Source organism: Mirounga angustirostris, unplaced genomic scaffold (genome assembly GCF_029215605.1).
Source record: "Mirounga angustirostris isolate CCGP_5_RB_7025 unplaced genomic scaffold, mMirAng1.0.hap1 SCAF_7, whole genome shotgun sequence".
NCBI lineage: Eukaryota > Metazoa > Chordata > Mammalia > Carnivora > Phocidae > Mirounga > Mirounga angustirostris.
Window position 1 is genome coordinate 92856033 of NW_026991715.1, and position 19238 is coordinate 92875270.

The 19238-nt window shown below is 40.1% G+C and overlaps 1 protein-coding gene across 1 annotated transcript in view; it reads right to left on the reverse strand.

Moving 5' to 3' along the window:
• ATP6V0E1 (ATPase H+ transporting V0 subunit e1) overlaps positions 1-19238 on the reverse strand; it is a 31512-nt gene extending 12274 nt beyond the window's left edge. The window contains exons 1-2 of the mRNA XM_045901166.3: positions 19061-19238; positions 13424-13471 (exon numbers count right to left, since the gene is read on the reverse strand). Coding sequence (XP_045757122.1) covers positions 13424-13471; positions 19061-19164 — 152 coding nt within the window. The 5' untranslated portion in view covers positions 19165-19238. The remainder of the gene's footprint in view (positions 1-13423; positions 13472-19060) is intronic.

The window sequence follows — 19238 nt, forward strand, 5'->3', positions numbered from 1 at the left end:
TGAAGAAAGGGCAGAGATGCAGGAGAGCGACTTGCCTTATCTCCACTGAGATGACCGCTGTCATATCCCCTCATCCCAATCAAATGACACAAATTCTTTCAAGGGCAGCAATGTCATTAGACATAACTAAAAAATATGGCCTTTATCAAAATGGATGGATGAGTAAAGAGATTATAGTATATATAATGGAATATTACTCAGCCATAAAAAAGAATGAGATCTTGACAGTTGTGGCAACATGAATGGGCTTTGAGGGCATTATGCTAAGTGAAGTAAGTCAGAGAAAGATTAATACTATATGACCTCTCTCATATGTTTTACATATAAAAAAACAAGCTCACAGATAACAGAGAACAGATCAGTGGTTGCCAGAGGTGGGGTGTAGGGGATGGGAAATGAGTGAATTGTGTGTTTTTGTTTTAGTTTGAATAAACTGAATTTTTAAAATGAAAGCTTCTGTTATTACTATAGAGAGGCAGAAAAAAATATGAGATTGAATATTAGACAAGATTGCATTTCAATTCCAGCTACACCAAATATCAGTGGAGTGACTCCAGGCCAAGTGACCTTACAAACTGAGCCTCAGTTTCCCCTTTTGTAAAATGAAGATAATAACCTCTGTCTCAGGATGCTAAGAATTAAACAGATAATACATGAAACTGCTCTGTGTAGTAGCTGACAACTAGATGTTCAATAAATACTAGTTATTCCTTCTTCTCTGTGAGACAGCCACAGAATGAAATACAACCTATTTACTTTACAAAGGAGTTTCTCATGTAACAATGAGTCATCTCATCTCCACCTCCTCTCCGCCCCCAGCCCTCTGTGATAGGCAGAATTCGAAGATATTCCCCCAAGATTCTCATCCCCTGGTATACACACCCTATCCAACCCCAGGATGGTGAGTATGATGGGACAGTCGCTCCCAAGATTAGATTGTATTAGACTGTACTGCTGGCTTTAAGGAAAATTACCGAGTGGTCCTGACCTAATCAGGTGAGCTCTTAAAAGGGATGGCACTCTCCCTGATGAAAGACATTAGGAGTGTGTTATCACTTATGCATTTAATGCCAATCAGTTCTGAACACACCCTTTAATATGTGCTCTGTAATAAGCAACTGAATTCCTTTCTGTCCTTTACAGTGAACATGACGTTCAGCTTTCTCAGCAGAGGGAGCTGGAGGGACACGGCAGGCGTGGGCTGGAAGTTGGTGTGGTTGGTGTGTGAATATTCTAAGGAGCCTGCAGACTCAGGCCTGGAACACAGTCACGCTCTGATCCGGTACCCTCAGCCTGGAAACAACCTTTCTGCAGTCCTCCTGACAGGGAAACTAGAGCCCTTGCATGGCCTACATGCTCTGAAGGCCTCCCACCTGCACTGGCACAGGGAATCACACCCACGCCACGGACCGCCCGCTCTCCTGCCTGGACTCCCGAGGGTGGCCTACTGCTCGCCCACCAACTCTGAACCAACTCCAGCCTGGCCAAACCAATGCAATTATCTGCTATCAAGTGGGCTGAAACACACTTTCTCCAACCAGGTCTGATTTCCTTCCAAGGTTGTCCTTCCTTGGGTACTATCCCTCAGCCTAGAGTACTATCCAGAGTTTCCTTATATCTTACAGTTACTCTTTTGTTGTGGTGAACAGTAATTATGTTAAACTTCCCTGTTTAACTACTGTGTGGTTTCTATCTCCTAATTGGAACCAGATTATTACAGGATGAGAAAGATTTGATACAAAAGAGATTCTCTATTGTTAGCTTTGAAGATGCAAGGGCCACATGGAAAAGAATGTGACTTCTAGGAGCTGAGAGCAGTCACCAATAGCCAGCAAGGAAAAGGGACCTCAGTCCAACAACCAGTTCAAAGGAACTGAATTCTGCCACAGCCACAGGAACGTAGAAAAGGGCCCCAAGCTCCAGATGAGAAGGTACAAACTATTTCCATTAACCTTATCCCAATCCTATCTCTATTAGGGCCCTTTCACTACCATAGGAATATGCCCTATTTTTGCCAGCTTTTCTCCATACTTTCCAGGACTTCCAGTTCAAAGTCTGTAATAATCCCCTTATCTCCCAAATTATAAAGGAAAAGAGCATAAAGTCAAAGTAAGAAAAGTATATTTTTTCATATAGCAGATAATATGCTGGGACAGGTACCTAGATTTCTCTCTCACTATAAACAGTCAAGATATCCAGCTATTTTTAACATATCCATGATAGAAGTTAAGTGGTTCTCAGACAAAAAAACTGAGTGAAGGCAAGTATTCAGAGAGGAAAACAAAGTGATTATAGGTTGCTTTCCACACCTGGAGAGCACAGACTATACCAGATGAACTTGAGCTTTTACTTTCAGACCTCCCAGGACATGGGAAACAGTAGACAAAGCCCAGGGCCCACTTAAGGTAGAGAATCTAATACAAGTTTCACATCTCATCCCCACAAAGCTGAGGTGCCAAAGGCCTATATCTCAATGTATGGATAAATCAGACAGAGCCCCTGAAGAAGAAGAATAGGAAAATCAACTGTCTGAAATATAAGCATCAAGAAGGAAGAAGAAAAACACTGCCACTGAAAATTAGCCTTAATGAAAGTTTATAACCCAAATTCATACTACATGGTTTTAAAAAAAAACACATAACAAAAAAATTTTACTTAATTTGATCCCACACTGGTGATAGCCTTTGGCACTTGGCAGAAGTAATGTAAATCTTTTCTGGAGAAGCCCACTTTCAGAGTAGACCTCAAAAAAAGTCATACGCATGGAATTATAGGGAAAATGAATAGATGGCAATGAAATAGTATAAATGCATATGGCACCATGAGTGAGAGGGACCAAAGAGAGCAAAGAGCTGATACAGAACTGCAGGGACTTCAGATACTGGAATGATCAGATATGGACTACAGATAAGCTGTCTACTATGTTTCAAGAAATGTTTGAAATATGTACAGGGAAAAATGGGGAAAGGAGGGAGGGAGGGAGGGAAATCAAAACTGTAAAAGCAGCAAAAAGACCACCTACAGAAATGAAAAATATAATACCTGAAAATAAAAAAAGGCAAGTGCTGAACTTCTGCTCTAGTAAAGCAGAATAGCTTATATCATACTCATCCTATAGTGATTATAAACTCTGAACAAAATATGAAAAATAACTATTTGATAGTACCAGAGAATGTCCAAAAGCAGGTGGAAACTGGGGGGGGGGGGGGGGGCGGGATTCAATTCTTAAAGAAAGAAGTCACATCAGGGCACCTGGGTGGCTCAATTGGTTAAGCATCTGACTCTTGATTTCAACTCAGGTCATGATCTCAAGGTCATGAGACTGAGCCCTGTGTCAGGCTCCGCACTGGGTGTGGAGCCTGCTGGAGCCTGCTTAAGATTCTCTCTCCCCCTCTCCCCTGCCCCACTGCTTGTGCATGCACTCGTGCACTCTCAGAAAGAAAGAGAGAGAGGGAAGGAAGGAAGGGAGGGAGGGAGGGAGGGAGGGAGGGGGGAAGAAGGAAGGAAGGAAGGAAGGAAGGAAGGAAAGACAGAAGCCACACCAGTACCTTTATATAGCATTTCTCCTGAAAACACTGTTCAGTCCACGTGTGGGGCAAGATAATTGAAACTCAAGCAAAAAGCTGCAGTCTTATTGGCTTGGGTATCAAAAGATGATGCTCAGAGCTGCTAAAACAGCTAGAAATAAAAAAGGGAAATCTCAAAAAGGAGGGTGCCACAAAGGGGAGCCCCAAAGTCTGTGTATAAATTTCCCTTAACCCTTGGCTGATCCCTGAACTGTGCATGCTCTAGGAAAATGCCAAGGACTGTGGAAAACACCTGGAAGTCTGAAAGGATGAAGGGGAAATTTTAGCTGCTGCCTATCACCAGAAGAAAGAGTATTCAGAGTCTGAAGTTAGAAGGACTTGGTAAACACCTCAGATTTTCCACTGAAATCCCAGAACCAGAAGGGGCACACTTTAATGGAGAATTCATTCTAATCTAAGGGTAAAACTGACATAGATCTGCCCCAGCAAAGTATAAAACCAACTCTCCACAAGTTTAAGGTGATCAATTAATAATTTGACTGTTACAACAAAATTTAACCTTTCTCAGAGGAACAAAGTAGAATCCAGAGTCTCTGTCATCTACAATATCCAGTATTTAGTAAATAACAGTCATGCCAAAAAAAAAAAAAACGTAATCAATAATCAAGAACAAAGGAATCAACAGAATTCCACACCATTCCAAAAATAATACAGATGTTGTCATTAAAAGATAATGATTCTATAGCAGCTATTATAAATATGTTTAAAGCCTAAAAGAAAAACTAGCTACAAAGAATGAACAGATTCGAAATGTCAGAACATAAATTAAAACTACAAAAAAGAACCAAATGAAGATTCTAGAACTAAAAAGTATAATATATAAAGTAAAACTCTTTGGATGGGCTTACCAACAGATTGGAGATAGCAGAAGAAACAGTGAACCTAAAGACAGATCAACAGAAACTAATCTGAAGAAATACAAGAAAAAAATATTGGAAAAAAAAAAATCAGTCAAACATAGGTGCAACTGGAGTCTCAGGAGAAAAAGAATACAGCTGAAGAAAACAGAAGACACATAGGCTGTAATTTTCTCAAATTTGATGGAAAACATTAACTTACAGATTCATATAGCTTAGCAAACTCCAATCAGAATAAACTCAAAGTAAACTACACCTACACACATCATAGTCAAATTGCTAAAACCAAAGATAAAGAGAAAATCTTGATTATATCCAAAGGAAAAAGAATGCATAAGAAGGAACAATTATTCAGATTACAGCTGAGTTCCAGCAGAAACAATGGAGGCCAGAAGACAATGAAAAAGCATCTTTAAAGTCATCTAAAAGGGAAAAAAAATCCTGTCAACTCAGAATTCTATATCCAGAAAAACTATCCTTCAAAAATGAGCATGGAAAAAAAAGACATTTTCAGGCAAATGAAAGATGAGTGAATTTGTTATCAGCATACCTGTCCTACAACAAATACTACAGGAAGTTCTTCAGACTAAAGGGATATCAGATAAAAACTCAGACTAAGGGGATGTCAGATAGAAACTCAAATCTACAAAAATAAGGAACTCCAGAAAGGGTAAATATGTGGGCAAATATAGAAGACTTTTTCTCTTAATTTCTTTATAAGACATGATTCTTTAAAGTAAAACTTGTAACACTGCAGTGTTTTGCAACATAAATAGATGTAAAATATATCATAACCATAGCATAAATGATGTAAAGTAAATGGAATTATATTATTGCAAAGCTGTTACTATATTTTATCTGAAGTGGTTCAGTATTAACTCTAAGTACTCTATGAAAAGTTAACAATGCATATTGTAATCTCTAGAGCAACATTAAAAGAAAAATACTAAGAAGTATAGCGAAAAAAGCCCTTAGCAAAATTAAAACAGAATACTAAAAATATTTCATTAATGTAAAATGAAGCATAAAAGGAGGACAAAGGATGTTAATGAGCACTGGGTGTTATATAAGACTGATGAATCGCTGAACTCTACCTCTGAAACTAATAATACACTATATGTTAATTAATCGAATTTAAATTTAAAAAGGCATAAAAGAACAGAGGAACAAAAAACTAGATGAGACAAACAGAAAACAATTAACAAAACAGTGGGCCCAAACCTAGTTATGTCAATAATTACATTAATTGGACATGAAATATCCAACTAAAAGGCAAAGGCAGTCAGAATGGACAAAAAAGACTGAGCTATATGCTGTCTGCAAAAAGGCACTTTCTAAATATAAAGACAGATATAATGAGCATAAGAAAGGTGGTATGATTATCAATATCAAAGTAAAATCAAGTCAAGGAGTTACTAAGGATAAGCAGGGATACTTTATAATGATAAAAATGTCAATTCATTGGGAAGACATAACAATCATGAATGTGCATGCTCCTTAACATAGCTTCAAAACATATAAAACAAAAATGGAAAGAATTAAAGAGAACTACAGAAAAATCCACAATAGCAGATGATTTTAACACCTTCTTTCAGTAATTACTAAAAGTAACCAAAAAACTCAATAAAGATATAGAAGATTTAACTACCTTGACCTGACATTTATAAAACACACCACACTCAACAACTGCAAAATATACAATCTTTTGAAGTGCACATGAAATGATCATCATGATAAACCATTATGCTGGGCCACAAGACAAGCCCCAATTGCATAAGACTGAAATCTTACAGAGTGTATCTTCTGATAAGAAATCTAGAAAAGCACCAAATATTTAAAAATTAATGAAAAATACAGTGTCATCAAAATTTGTAGGCTGTGGCTAAAGCAACGCTTAGAAGGAATTTTATTGCATTAACTGCTTACATTTAAAAAACAACAAAGGTTTAAAATCATTTAAGTCTCCACTGTAAGAGGTTAGTAAAGAGCAAATTAAACCCAAATTCAGGAGAAGGAAGGAAATAAATATAATCTAAATGAATGGAAATATATACCACGTTCAGGATCAGAAGACTCAGTATTGTTAAAATGTCAGTTCTCTCCAAATTGATCTATAGATTCAACACAATGCCAACTAAAATCAACAGGCTTTTTGGGGGGTAGAAACTGACAGGATGATTCTAAAATTTATATGGCTATTTTAGAATAGCAAAATAATCTTAAAGGACAAACATGGAGGACTTCAACTTCTTGAGTTTCAATATAAAACTAAGTATTTGAGAGTGTGTTGTATTGTTATAGGGCTAGACAAAGAGATTAACAAACAGAAGAGGTCATCCTGAAATAGACTCATACATATATGGTCAAATCATTTTGAACAAAGATGCCAAAGCAGTTTAATGGAGAAAGGAAAATCTTTCCAACCAATAATGCAGCAACAACTGAATATCCGTACCAGGAAAACAAACCAACAATAAAAAAGCAAAGCTTGAACCCACCGTTCTAGTGCCTGTGACCTTTGGAAGCAGTCATGCCCAACTGCCAAAACCTCTCTAAGTGCCAACATATTGTGGAAAGCCTTCAGGTCCAAATCCTCACCCAGTAACAGGAACTTTAAGCACTCAGTTCAACAGGTCTCGTATCTTTGCTTACCTCAATTTTTCCCCCTAAACCTCCCAGGACCATCTATTATGACCCAATTCCATCCCCAGACTGCTCTGCTCATCTCACTTGACCCAACTTACACTCTTCCCTGTCTTCCAAACCAAACCCTTCCACTGTGTTCTATGTAACTTGCTTAATGATCCACCACTCACTTACACACTTCCTTCTATTCTCACACGTCCCATAGCCTCCAGAATCCCCGAGACTCTCTCAAGCAGAAGTTATTCTTATACCAGATAACCCAGGCTTTGGCAATAGGGTAACTTCTTTGCTCCCCTGTCCTACTTGCAGACAATTCTCTCTCACTCTTGTGAAAACCTGACTTCTCCTTTGGGGTGCATGCCTGCAGATTTTACTACCTTCTCATCCCTTCATACATCTTGTGAGAGTTCCTTTAAAAAAAAAAAAAAAAGATTCATTTATTCATTTGAGGAGGGGAGGGGCAGAGGGAGAGGGAGAGAATTCCAAGCAGACTCCCTGCTGAGCATGGAGCCTGATGCCGGCCTCGATCTCATGATCCTGAGATCATGACCTTAGCCGAAACACTGTGTCTCATTAAACAAAATGAGACATTATATACCCCCTGATGAAAAGTATCAATACCATTTATGAAACCAACAGAGTTAGACTCTGAACCAACTGAGCCACCCAGGCGCCCCCATCATGTGGGAGTTCTAAGCTGAAAGGGTTAAAAGGCAGGAGGGCCTCGTATTTCAGGAACAAATTTAATTTGAGCTACCCACTGTTTTTCATTATTGATGCCACTACTTCCTTTTATTAGCAGACATCACCAAATGAGATAGCAGACAGAAAAAAATCACCAATCTGTGGAGACACAGAGACAAACATCCCACCTATAAAAATACATTTCCTGAAGGAGCTTCAAAGCTAGAGGTGAAGACAGAGACTAACAGCCAGCTAACAGAAGGCCAAATAAAACACATGCTTCCTCTGACCAAAGATGGGACAATTTGAACATCAACAAGGACATTAATTACGGACTGAAATACATCACATCTCTCTAAATATATCAAATCATAATGATACCAACACAAAACAAAAATCATTGTCCACCCTTAGAAGATGCTAGGGAACCCAATTGATTATTCTGAAAACAGGTAAGTAAAGAGAAAATTACACACAGAACCTAGCTTTCCTTTATGAACAGTTTTCAGTTATCTGGATAATTAAATTGTTGATGAAGTAAACATTTATGGATATATTCTACCTAATGAATATACAAATTATATATATTTGTATATATATATATTTTATATATATTTTTTTATTTATTTTATATATTTATATATATATTTGTTACATATACAAATTATATATACAATTTATATATACATATACAAATTATAGATATATAATATCATCAATGATGCCAACAACACAAATGAGACATTATGTACCCCCTGATGAGAAGTATCAATACCATTTACGAAACAAACTTACTAAAAAATCGAACCTGAATGTGACCTAGCCCCTAGATGACTACCAACTTACAGGAAATACAGAACAAAGAAGAATATGTAAAATAATACCATGGGTGTGCAATTAACAAGGACCACTCTCTGAAGAACTATGGGCCAAACAACCCAGTTTTTTCCTACTAAAATGTGGGGGAAAAGAAAAAGAAATGGAGAAGAAACCAATAAAGAGAGACTTGGGAGGCACATGTGTGGTCTTTATAAGCATCTTCATTCAAATATATTGTAAAATAAATGAGACAACTAGGGCAATTTAAATATATCTGATGATGTAAAGGAATTAACTTTTTCTGTGTGTGATAATGGTATTGTAGTTATACATGGGGAAAGAATGATCATCTTTTAGACATGTATATTGAAATTCTTACAGATGAACTCAAAATAATCTGGGGTAGAGTGGGAAAGTGTGTGGAGATGAAACATGGATTGGCCACGAGTTGATAATTTTTGAAGGTAAGTGACAGGTAGGTGGACAAATTTTTGTAAAGAGCACATAGCAGGTTTTAAAAGTTCAAAAGCAGAAAGTTAAAAAAAAAATGCTGTAATAAAGAGCATCCCAGAAACTGACCAGCTTGTGGCTACTTGGCTGGAAATCTAAGTGGAACACCTTGGGAGGTGATAATGTCCTGTGCCCAAACTGGCTCTAGAGCCAAGACCAAAACAAGGCTGGGCTCAGCTATGGATCTGCACATTCTTGGACAAGGGGGGCAAAGTTCCTACAGGCTGTGTAGGTGCTTGTGCGATGGGCAGTATTAGGGGGCTGGAGAGGTGAGTGAGGGGGACTCGTTTGGGGTCACAGAATAGGGGTCTGTGGGAATAAGTAGATGAGGGAACCACTTTTATAAGTGATTAAGGCTCTTCTGGCTCTCTGTTTACTATCTGTCTCTCCTCACTAAAGAGGGCAGGGGAATATGTCTTATTTATTCACTGCTATATAACCAGTGCTTGGCACAAAGTAGGCTCTAAATAAATATGCTGAGTGAAGGAACTCTAGGTAAGGATCAATAAAATACATGCTACAATTGCTTGTAAGCAAACTATGCTTGTAGGTAACTCATACTTCTCTGAATTAAAATAACTTATTTTAACAAACCAATGATAGTATTACTTTATATTTTTCTTGTTTTTATAAGTTTTCACACACAGCATCTCAATTTAAAACTCACAAGACCATTCTACCATGTAATCAGGCCACATACATTCAGCTTAGAAGAACCAGGGACTCCTGCCTTTTGGTCAATATTTCCTTTTCTGTATCCCTCTGCCGGTAAGATTTACCATTAGTCAAGTACTAAAGATAAAGCATATTTTCCAAGAAGCAATTGTACCTTCACAATACTGCGCTAAATTTCTAATTTACCCTGAAGATGTAAGTTTTGTAACTCTGGGTAAGCTACATCATAATTCAACATTAAAAATTAACCTAAGACAAAAAAGAAAGTATGGAACAGTAACTAACAGGATTGTATGCTTAAGGAACAGAAGTGACCTTGTGCCTCAAAGAGGGAACCAGATGTATAACATTCAGACATTCCTCTGCTGAACTATTAAAACACAAACTGGCTGTACTGGCAGAGATCCTAATTTTTCAGAGCTCAAACAAGTTACACCCCATGAATCTAACCTTAAACCAGAACAAACTGGAAAGAGAAAAAAATTGCCATAAACTTGGGGCGCCTGGGTGGCTCAGGTCATGATCCCGGGGTCCTGGGATGGAGCCCCCATCGGGCTCCCTGCTCAGGGGGAAGCCTGCTTCTCCCTCTCCCACTCCCCCTGCTTGTGTTCGCTCTCTCGCTGTGTCTCTGTCAAATAAATAAATAAAATCTTTAAAAAAAAAGAATTGCCATAAACTGAAGGCAATCTAAAAGTCCATGAATGTATTTCAAATGTGACTTTGCTTAGGAAATCCAGTTTGGGTGTGATTTATTTCAAGAGGTATTTTCAAAAAAATATACTTACTAATGCCAAACAGTGAAGTTTTCTTTGAACTTCAAAGTTTTCTTTGAATTTCAAATTTATTATAGAATCCCGTCCCTTTGTGGAATAAAGTATTTGGGATTTCAATTCAATTCATCCATCCATGTTCCAGGCAGACATTTTGCTAAATAGGATATATGATCAGATTTCAAAGAAACAAAAGAAAAAAACCAACTTCATTTCCCCGTATGATAGCCTCCAGAAACATTTAATGTTGGAACACTGTGTGCTATCTTTATTAATACATGATGACAGTACTAACCCACCGTCAACAGAGAAGTCACCAGCATGTCTGGGACAAAGGAAAAAATCTAGACAGTAAGAGGTAAAGGCTCACAGATATTTTTCAACTGAGTCACTGAGACTCAAAGAGGTATAGTTTCCAACCATGTCCAGTTATTCATTTTATACTTGAAAATGAAAATAAGAAGCATGGGACTAGAGGCGCCTGGGTGGCTCAGATGGTTGAGCGTCTGCCTTCAGCTCAGGTCATGATCCCAGGGTCCTGGGATCGAGCCCCACATCGCGCTCCTGCCTCAGCAGGGAGCCTGCTTCTCCCTCTCCCTCTGCCTCTCTCCCTGCTCATGCTCTCTCTCTCTCTCTGTATCTCTGTGTCTCAGATGAATAAATAAAATCTTAAAAAAAAAAAGCATGTGACTCATTGGAAAGATTTGTTTTAAAAAAAAATATTATGAAAATTAAGCAAATTTCAAAGACAGTGGAGGACCAGAAAAATCACAAAACATTTCTGCCCCATCTTCTTAATCTCAAGTCATTCTTCTGCCCAGTAATTTTCTCATTTTTAAGACCCTACCACCAACCTTGCTGATCAGGCAGCAGAGATCTTCAAAGGAATAAAAACAAAGGCCTTTTTGATCACAGGACCACTCCTTGGCTCCTGGACTGAAAAAGAGCTCCCTTGTTGGGATTTCTATAGGAGACTCAGTAGAACAGACTGAAGCTCAATCACCCTTACTAAAACGAGAAATTCTTGATGATGTATGTACTTCTTTACTCTTTAGAGCTAAATACAGCTAGTATAAGAATTCTCTCCATATGCTATCTGTCAGACTTCCACTCTGGAAGCTGAGCTATATCACCTGAAAAAGTTACCCTTCTAACTAGAAAAAACAGAGTAAACAAGCCAACTGTAGAAAGTCTTACCATCTAAGCCCTAGTGTTGAGGCAGTCAAACACCATCATCATTTAGCAAAACTTCTATAGTGCATTATGATTCAACTTTAAACACTTCAAGTTCCACTCAAACAAGTGACTGAATGGCCACATACCTAAAATTCATGGTGATAACTTTTTGTCAGGGACAGATTTTGATCTATGCCAACAACTAGAATTGGCTCATCCCCACAAACCTCTTTGAAAAACTTTAGTGCAGGGGCGCCTGGGTGGCTCAGTCATTAAGCGTCTGCCTTCGGCTCAGGTCATATTCCCAGGGTCCTGGGATTGAGCCCTGCATCGGACTCCCTGCTCGGTGGGAAGCCTGCTTCTCCCTCTCCCACTCCCCCTGCTTGTGTTCCCTCTCTTGCTGTGTCTCTCTCTGTCAAATAAATAAATAAAATCTTTAAAAAAAGAAAAACTTTAGTGCAAAAGCCCCAGGATATAAGAAATTCACAGATTCCCAGTCACAAAGAGGCATGGCCTTTCATCACATGATTTTAAAACTGCTGTTTCCTATACCATGTGGGCACTAAACAAAAGCTTGGCCAACATCAACACTCTCCATATAAAGAAGCCTCAAGAAGCTACACAGTTCTCTTTAAGAAAAGAGAACCATAGGTTCTAAACTCTAAAAGGAAATCCATAAAAGGATGAAATTTTATGGTATGAAAAGTAGATCTCAATTAAAAAAAAAAAAGGAAAGAAACCTTAAGGCCTTTGAATACTTTGAAGTGGCTATCCTCTCCACAAACTGATTAATACTCAGTTTTTTTCTGGGGCTTGACTTGTTCCATTCTTCAGGGAAGGGGAGAATGTAGACAAGAACTGGAAACCTTTACAATACTTCAACTGCAGTTCTGCCATTTCTGACACTTATGAGGATTAAGAATGGTTTTCCTGGGGCGCCTGGGTGGCTCAGTTGTTAAGCGTCTGCCTTCAGCTCAGGTCATGATCCCAGCGTCCTGGGATCAAGCCCGGCACCGGGCTCTCTGCTCCACGGGAAGCCTGCTTCTCCCTCTCCCACTCCGCCTGCTTGTGTTCCTGCTCTTGCTCTCTCTCTAATAAATAAATAAAATCTTAAAAAAAAAAAAAAAGAATGGTTTTCCAAAAATATATGTTGATGAATTACTTTACATATCTTAAGATAGTTTTCAACCAACAGTTTGCACAAACTATATAATCTATTTAAATGTGTTATCATACATCGATATAGCATATGATTGCTAAAAAAATTCTTGATTACAATTCTAGCTCAACTTCTGTTCATCCAATAAACAAAAGTCATAATAAAGAATGGCTTTATTGGCTTCATAGTGATATTTAAATGAAATGAGTATGCCTAAATTCTTCACAATAGTAAAATATAAAGTAGTACAAAGGCAATTTCCAGCTAATTATAAGATTTAAATTTGTGCCAAATAATTTACACTTGCATTGCCAGAAGAACAGAGCATCTGTACAGTTTTTATGTAAATGTACTGAACAGAGAAAAAGTGTGCTCTTTTCCATCTTAGGATGCTATTTCTAGATTTACATAAGGGACCAGCTCCAATGATAAAAACTTTAAAGTTTCACAACAATCATGTTCCACGAATTTATTTTTCAATCACACACATTATAAATGCCAAGAGTAATTTCCTATTATCTTGGGAAAAAAGCTACTTACAAGAGATAGCAGCAAACTGAACAGGTTACCAGCATGGTGATGATAACTCTAAAAAAAAAAACCACCATCATTAGATAACCAGCAAACTAAGGAGACACTGTCAGATGGTTTAAGCCTCCTTCCCAAATTACAAACTGGCAAGGTCTGTGCACCAAGAAAAGGGAACTGAATCTGCTCAAACACCAAGGGACTGCAGTAATTAACATTTGTATTTGAAGGGATATGTATTGAGGCCACAGTTTAGACGGCTAATCCAAACCCGCTACAACTGAACACAAAAAGCTGCAATGACAATTAGTTTTGACATCCAAGAAACTACCTATCTGGTAGTTTTCCCTGCAATGAACTAACACTATACTTATAAAATTTTAACTTTCTAGGAGCGCCTGGCTGGCTCAGTTGGGAAAGCATGCGACTCTTCATCTTGGGGTCGTGATTGTTCAAGCCCCACGCTGGGTATAGAGATTATTAAAAATAAACTTTCTAAAAAATGTCAGAACTGCGTAGGCTTACAATGAAAATGAGATGATTCTTTAAAAAAAAAATTAAATAAATATATATGTATCTTTCCAATGCTGACCTCTCCCCATCTCTATTCCTGTCTGATAAATAGTTAAACCTAGATCTCTCATCAGCTGAATCTCAACATTTCAAAGACTGAATTCATGGTATCCTCTTCCCATTTCTCTTTCCAAAGGCTCCTCTTCCCAATATCTTACGCCCCAGAAGCTCTGTCATTTCCACCCATCTGACCCACTCCTCAAATCTGTCATCATTTTGTTCATGCCTCCTCTGCACCCTTAGTCACCAAATGCTAGCAGATTCAAAACTTTCTTCCTTCCCTTTCATCCTACTACAATCACCTCAGAGTCATCTTTCTAAAATAATTCTTTTGTCACATCACTCTGCAGCTGAACACCTTTCAATGCTCTCCATCCTCCACAGGAGTAATTTCCAAAGAGGAGGTCTCCACACCCCACAGAGTAAGCAAGACTATCTCCTAGAATGCAAGGAGCAAATATTAGAATTCCTGTTTACATTTATTTTCAATTCATCCTTTAGAAGTTACTTGTGTGTGCATGTACTTTCTGGGGTCAATACAAGCACATCATTCTCTCAGAGGATTTTCAATGAGTGTCCAGTATGTACCAGGCTCTGGGGAAAAAGGAGTAAACAAAACGGATGAAAACCACTGCTCTCGTGAAGTTTACATATTCGTGGGGGAAGACAGACAACAACAAGATGAACATTAAACAAGAACTATTTACTTAGGTACCATTAGTATGCCAGGTGGTCAGTAAGTGCTAATGGAGAAAAATAAAGCAGGAAACGAGGATAAGGGTATCCAAGGGTTGGAGGCTGTGCTTGCAATTTTAAAGAGGGCCTTCAGGAAAGGGCTTACTGAGGACGTGGCAAGCTGGCAAGACCTGAAGGTAAGGGAGTGTTCCAGACAGGGGAAAGAGCAAATGCAAAGGCTCTAGAGTACCAGGAGTTGAAAGAGCACAGAGGCCTGTGTAGCTGAGCAGAGCGAGGGGAGCCTAGTAGAAGTGAGGTCAGGGAAGGGGAAAATATAGACAAGAATTGGAAACACCTTTCAAATAGTTCAACTGTAGTTTCGCCATTTCTGACACTCATGAGGATAAAGACCAATGTCTTGGTAGCCTCTAAAGGAAAAGGGAAGCTATTTGGAGGGATCTAAGGACAGGACTGACAAAATCTGATTCAGATTCTAAGAGGACCTCTCTGCACAGTAGAAACAAACTGGGGGAAGAGAAGCAAAGGGAAAAGCTGAAAAACCAGTTTGGGGTGGGGGGAATTGCAGTAATCCGTGGACCAGGCTGGGAGCAGCAGAGGTACTGAGAACTGGTCAGACTCTGGATATATTGTGAAGGCAACATTCTTCAAAATATCTAACTTATACATTATGCTTATAATACATAGATAAATATGCATGGGAGTTTGTGCTACAAAATTTTGACAGCTGCATAACAAAAATGTTTGATTTTTGAAGAACTACACAAACCAGTCCAGCTCCTCGCCTATAATCAGTTCCGCCGATCATCCTCACCACTGTCCACTTTCAAACAGCAACCTTCTACTCCCAAAAGCAGGGGGCCTCAATGTCCCCCCAACACATCAAGTTTACTATTCTCCATTACAAGCTTTTGCTCATTTTCCTCTGCCTCAACCCGGAATCCCTCTGTCTTCTGTCTCCCCAAAAGGCCACTTCAGAGACCTGAAACTGCACGAGGCTCTTCTGTGTAACCTGCTTACTACTTTCATATCAAAAGTTCCTCATTAAAATATGACCTCCAGCATAGCTGGCTAAGTCGGAAGAGTGTGGGACTCTTGATCTCCGGGGTCGTGAGTTCAAGCCCCACACTGGAGATAGAGATGACTTAAAAAAAATAAATAAACCTAAACAAAAATAAATGAAATATCCCCTCCAAATATGCCACTTAGTTGTTGCAGGCTGAAGTGTCTGAGGTGAAGTATCATGTTGAATGCAATTTACTTTCAAACGGTTTAGCAAAATACGTATGTGTGTATTTACACACATACACACACATTCACATATATTACAGATATAAAGCAAATATGAATATGTTAACAATTATTATACCTAAGTGGTGGAATACAGCACTCTTACTATTCTTTCTGCCTTTCTGTATGTTTGAAAATGTTCTGTATGCTTGAAAAAATTGGAGCTGACTGAACTCCCTGTGAGCTAGCTCCATCCCCTCATCCCCTCCCCCACATCTACCCCTAAAGGAGCCACTGTGAAAAAAAAAAACAGAAGGTTTTAGAGCATCTGTGGATTCCTAAAGAGACGGAAGTCATGAAAAACATGAATGGTCAGGAAAGCTGACTCCAAACACAAACTTGCTTTTGTTTGGCCCATCTTCAGTTGTAGAAAAGGATGAGAGCAAGGGGTTTGCTTTAGGTTACACAGAGATTTTTCTGCATTCTCATGTTCTTTTTTTTTTTTTTTTTTTTTTTAAAGATTTTATTTATTTATTTGACAGAGAGAGACACAGCGAGAGAGGGAACACAAGCAGGGGGAGTGGGAGAGGGAGAAGCAGGCTCCCCGCTGAGCCGGGAGCCCGATGCGGGGCTCGATCCCAGGACCCTGGGATCATGACCTGAGCCGAAGGCAGACTTTTAACGACTGAGCCACCCAGGCGCCCCTGCATTCTCATGTTCCTGTGATGAGGGAGCAGAAGGCTAGCTGAGGACAAAGCAGAAGCCGGCATCCTGCAGCTTGCCCCCCCCCCCCGCCCCCCCCACTCCTGGGTAGGACAAGTGTTATGTTCTTCCAGGAAGCTCCCACCTATCTTAAAGGTAATGCCTTGGCGCGCGGGGGGGGGGGGGGGGGGGCGCGGGGGTGCCAACCTTAACTTGACAAAGGCAAGGCCTCCGGTCTCTCGTCGGTCCTCTTTAGAATATGAAAGTTCTTTTGAAACCTCCCTTTTCCTTACCTCCTAGAACTCCCAAGTATATAATCAGCCACCCCTCACAACCCCGAGGCAGCAGCTCTTTCTGCCCACGGGTCCTGTCTCCGTGCTTTAATAAAACCACCTTTTTACACCAAAGACGTCTCAAGAATTCTTTCTTGGCCGTTGCCTCCAGACCCCACCCCACCGAATCTCACCTATATTCCAAAACCACATCACATGGGTCTGGCAGGGAAAAGGATTTAACATCAAAGTGTCTCTTCTTCCCTTGCCACATAGCACCTTTACTTATCTCCTTAATGAAGACATTTTTAATCTTTCAAATCAGAAATGCTTTGATTAAAAATTCACCTAGTCCTTGAAGCAATTAAGTTCCTTCAAGTATTAAAAAACAAACTCTTTCGCAGCCTTTCAGGAAATAAAGGGGAACTAGTATTAATTCAATACTAATACTTCCTTCCATCTTACAATGAGGAAATGGGAACACTGAAAAGTTAACTGAATTGTCCAAGGTCACAAGGATCATCCAGCTAGGAGCAGCGTTTCTCAAAGTGTAATACAGTAACTCCTAGTAGACACTTTGTGTTTTAAGAACTGCTCAATCCTGCCAAGAGCAGGAAATACAAGGATTGGGGTGGAGGCTGTGAATTAGACCCCGCTAACCTATCACCAGCAGGTTAAACCTGAATCAGGACACTAGAGCTGGAAACTGAGTAGTCCGTGTACTATAGGAGCCATTTCATTACCCTGGATAACAGCAGTGGCATCAAGTCCCAAGGCTGGGCATGATGGGTCCCAAATGGGGGTCTTTAAGAAAGCAGTGGTCCATGTTACCAGCGCATTAATAAACGCTTTTCTGAGTATTTAGACTGGAAAGGCAGACAGTAGGGTAATGAAATAGTTGAAGACAGAAACACAACAAACTACTTTGTTGTTCTCTAACTCCAGTAGGAGAAACAAGTCTAAGAAATTAAATTTGGTTAATACAACTGTTTTAATAACCCTAGAACTCCAACACTGTGCATCCTCTATTGTAGTCTGGAGAGTCTAAAACTGAGGTTATTGTTGGGGGGGGGGGACCCAATGCTACCAAATGATAGAAATTCATCTACCATTTTTCCTTTTTAAACAAACTGTGATTTACTTTCAGCTAGAAAGAAGTACCAAGTCTAATACAAGTCTATTCCAGACAGCAAAAGGGGTTTGGGTCACAAAATATTAAGGAAGTAATAGCATTTTCTTTCCCTTAATAAAGGCAATAGAATTATCCATTCAACGGGTATTTACTGAATGCCCACTAGGCATGCAAAGCACTGGAAAGCCACCAATGTGTTTCAAAGAATAAAGCAAGAGATGCTGTTCTGGCCAAGCTCTGACTTCAGCCTAAGTTTCATTCCACATGATCTTGGGCTGAGAAAAAATGACTAAAAAGCAAAAGAGGAACCAGAAAGAGGGTGTTCCAAAGCTCCTTTGAAGACAAGGCTCTCTATACTACGACAGAAAAGATCTACTTACAAAACTGATAAAGCTCTATTTAACAAAAAAGTCTAGGGGAAAAGTCTTAGTCAATCATTCTAAGAAGTTGGTGCAACTCACAAGCGCAGGAGCGCCCTCCAAAAGGTATGACGCAGGGGTTTCTAAACAATACCTCCCGCTCTTTGGTAATTAACCGCTTTAGATCAGGCCCTACCTGGCGCCCACTAGATGCAAGGCCTGGGCTCCATGCTGCTACACAAGCTTGTGTCGGGTGCAACTGCGACAACACGTGAGACACAGAAGACAATTTCTGTTTTATCTGATACTTCCAAGTTTAGGCCTCATCTGAGTGGAGGGCAGGGCTAAAGGGGCCAAAGTCGTCTAGGGGCAAACCACAACTTCTCCCTCAGTCGGTATAAACCCATTTCCTATGCACCCTCCCGAGACAGGCCCGTAATGAGAAAAAAACTCCCCTGTAGCCCAGTCCCAAGGAGGGTCCGTTGGGAGTCACCCTCCTCACCCTCGCACTGGGGAACCCTGAAGCTGCCGCGATAAGAGGTCGGGGGGGCTGTAGGAGGTTGGGGCCTGACTCTGGAGTCCGGGGCCGCCCCGCAAGGTCTCTGACCGGTGGAGGTCGCCCCCTCCCCCGCCCGGCCCGGCCGGTCCTCACCGCGCTCTCCTCCCAAGGCGGGCCTGGCGCACTTACCCCCGGTTGGGACCCTTAGGAATGAACCAGGGCACGCAGAAGCCGACGAAGCCCCAGAACACGCTCATTACGATGAGAGGCACCGTGAGGCCGCTATACGCCATAGCTGCCGCCGGAGCTACCAGCCCCTGCCCAGCCGCCTCACTTTGGTCCCACCCGGAAGTGTCAACACCGAGCC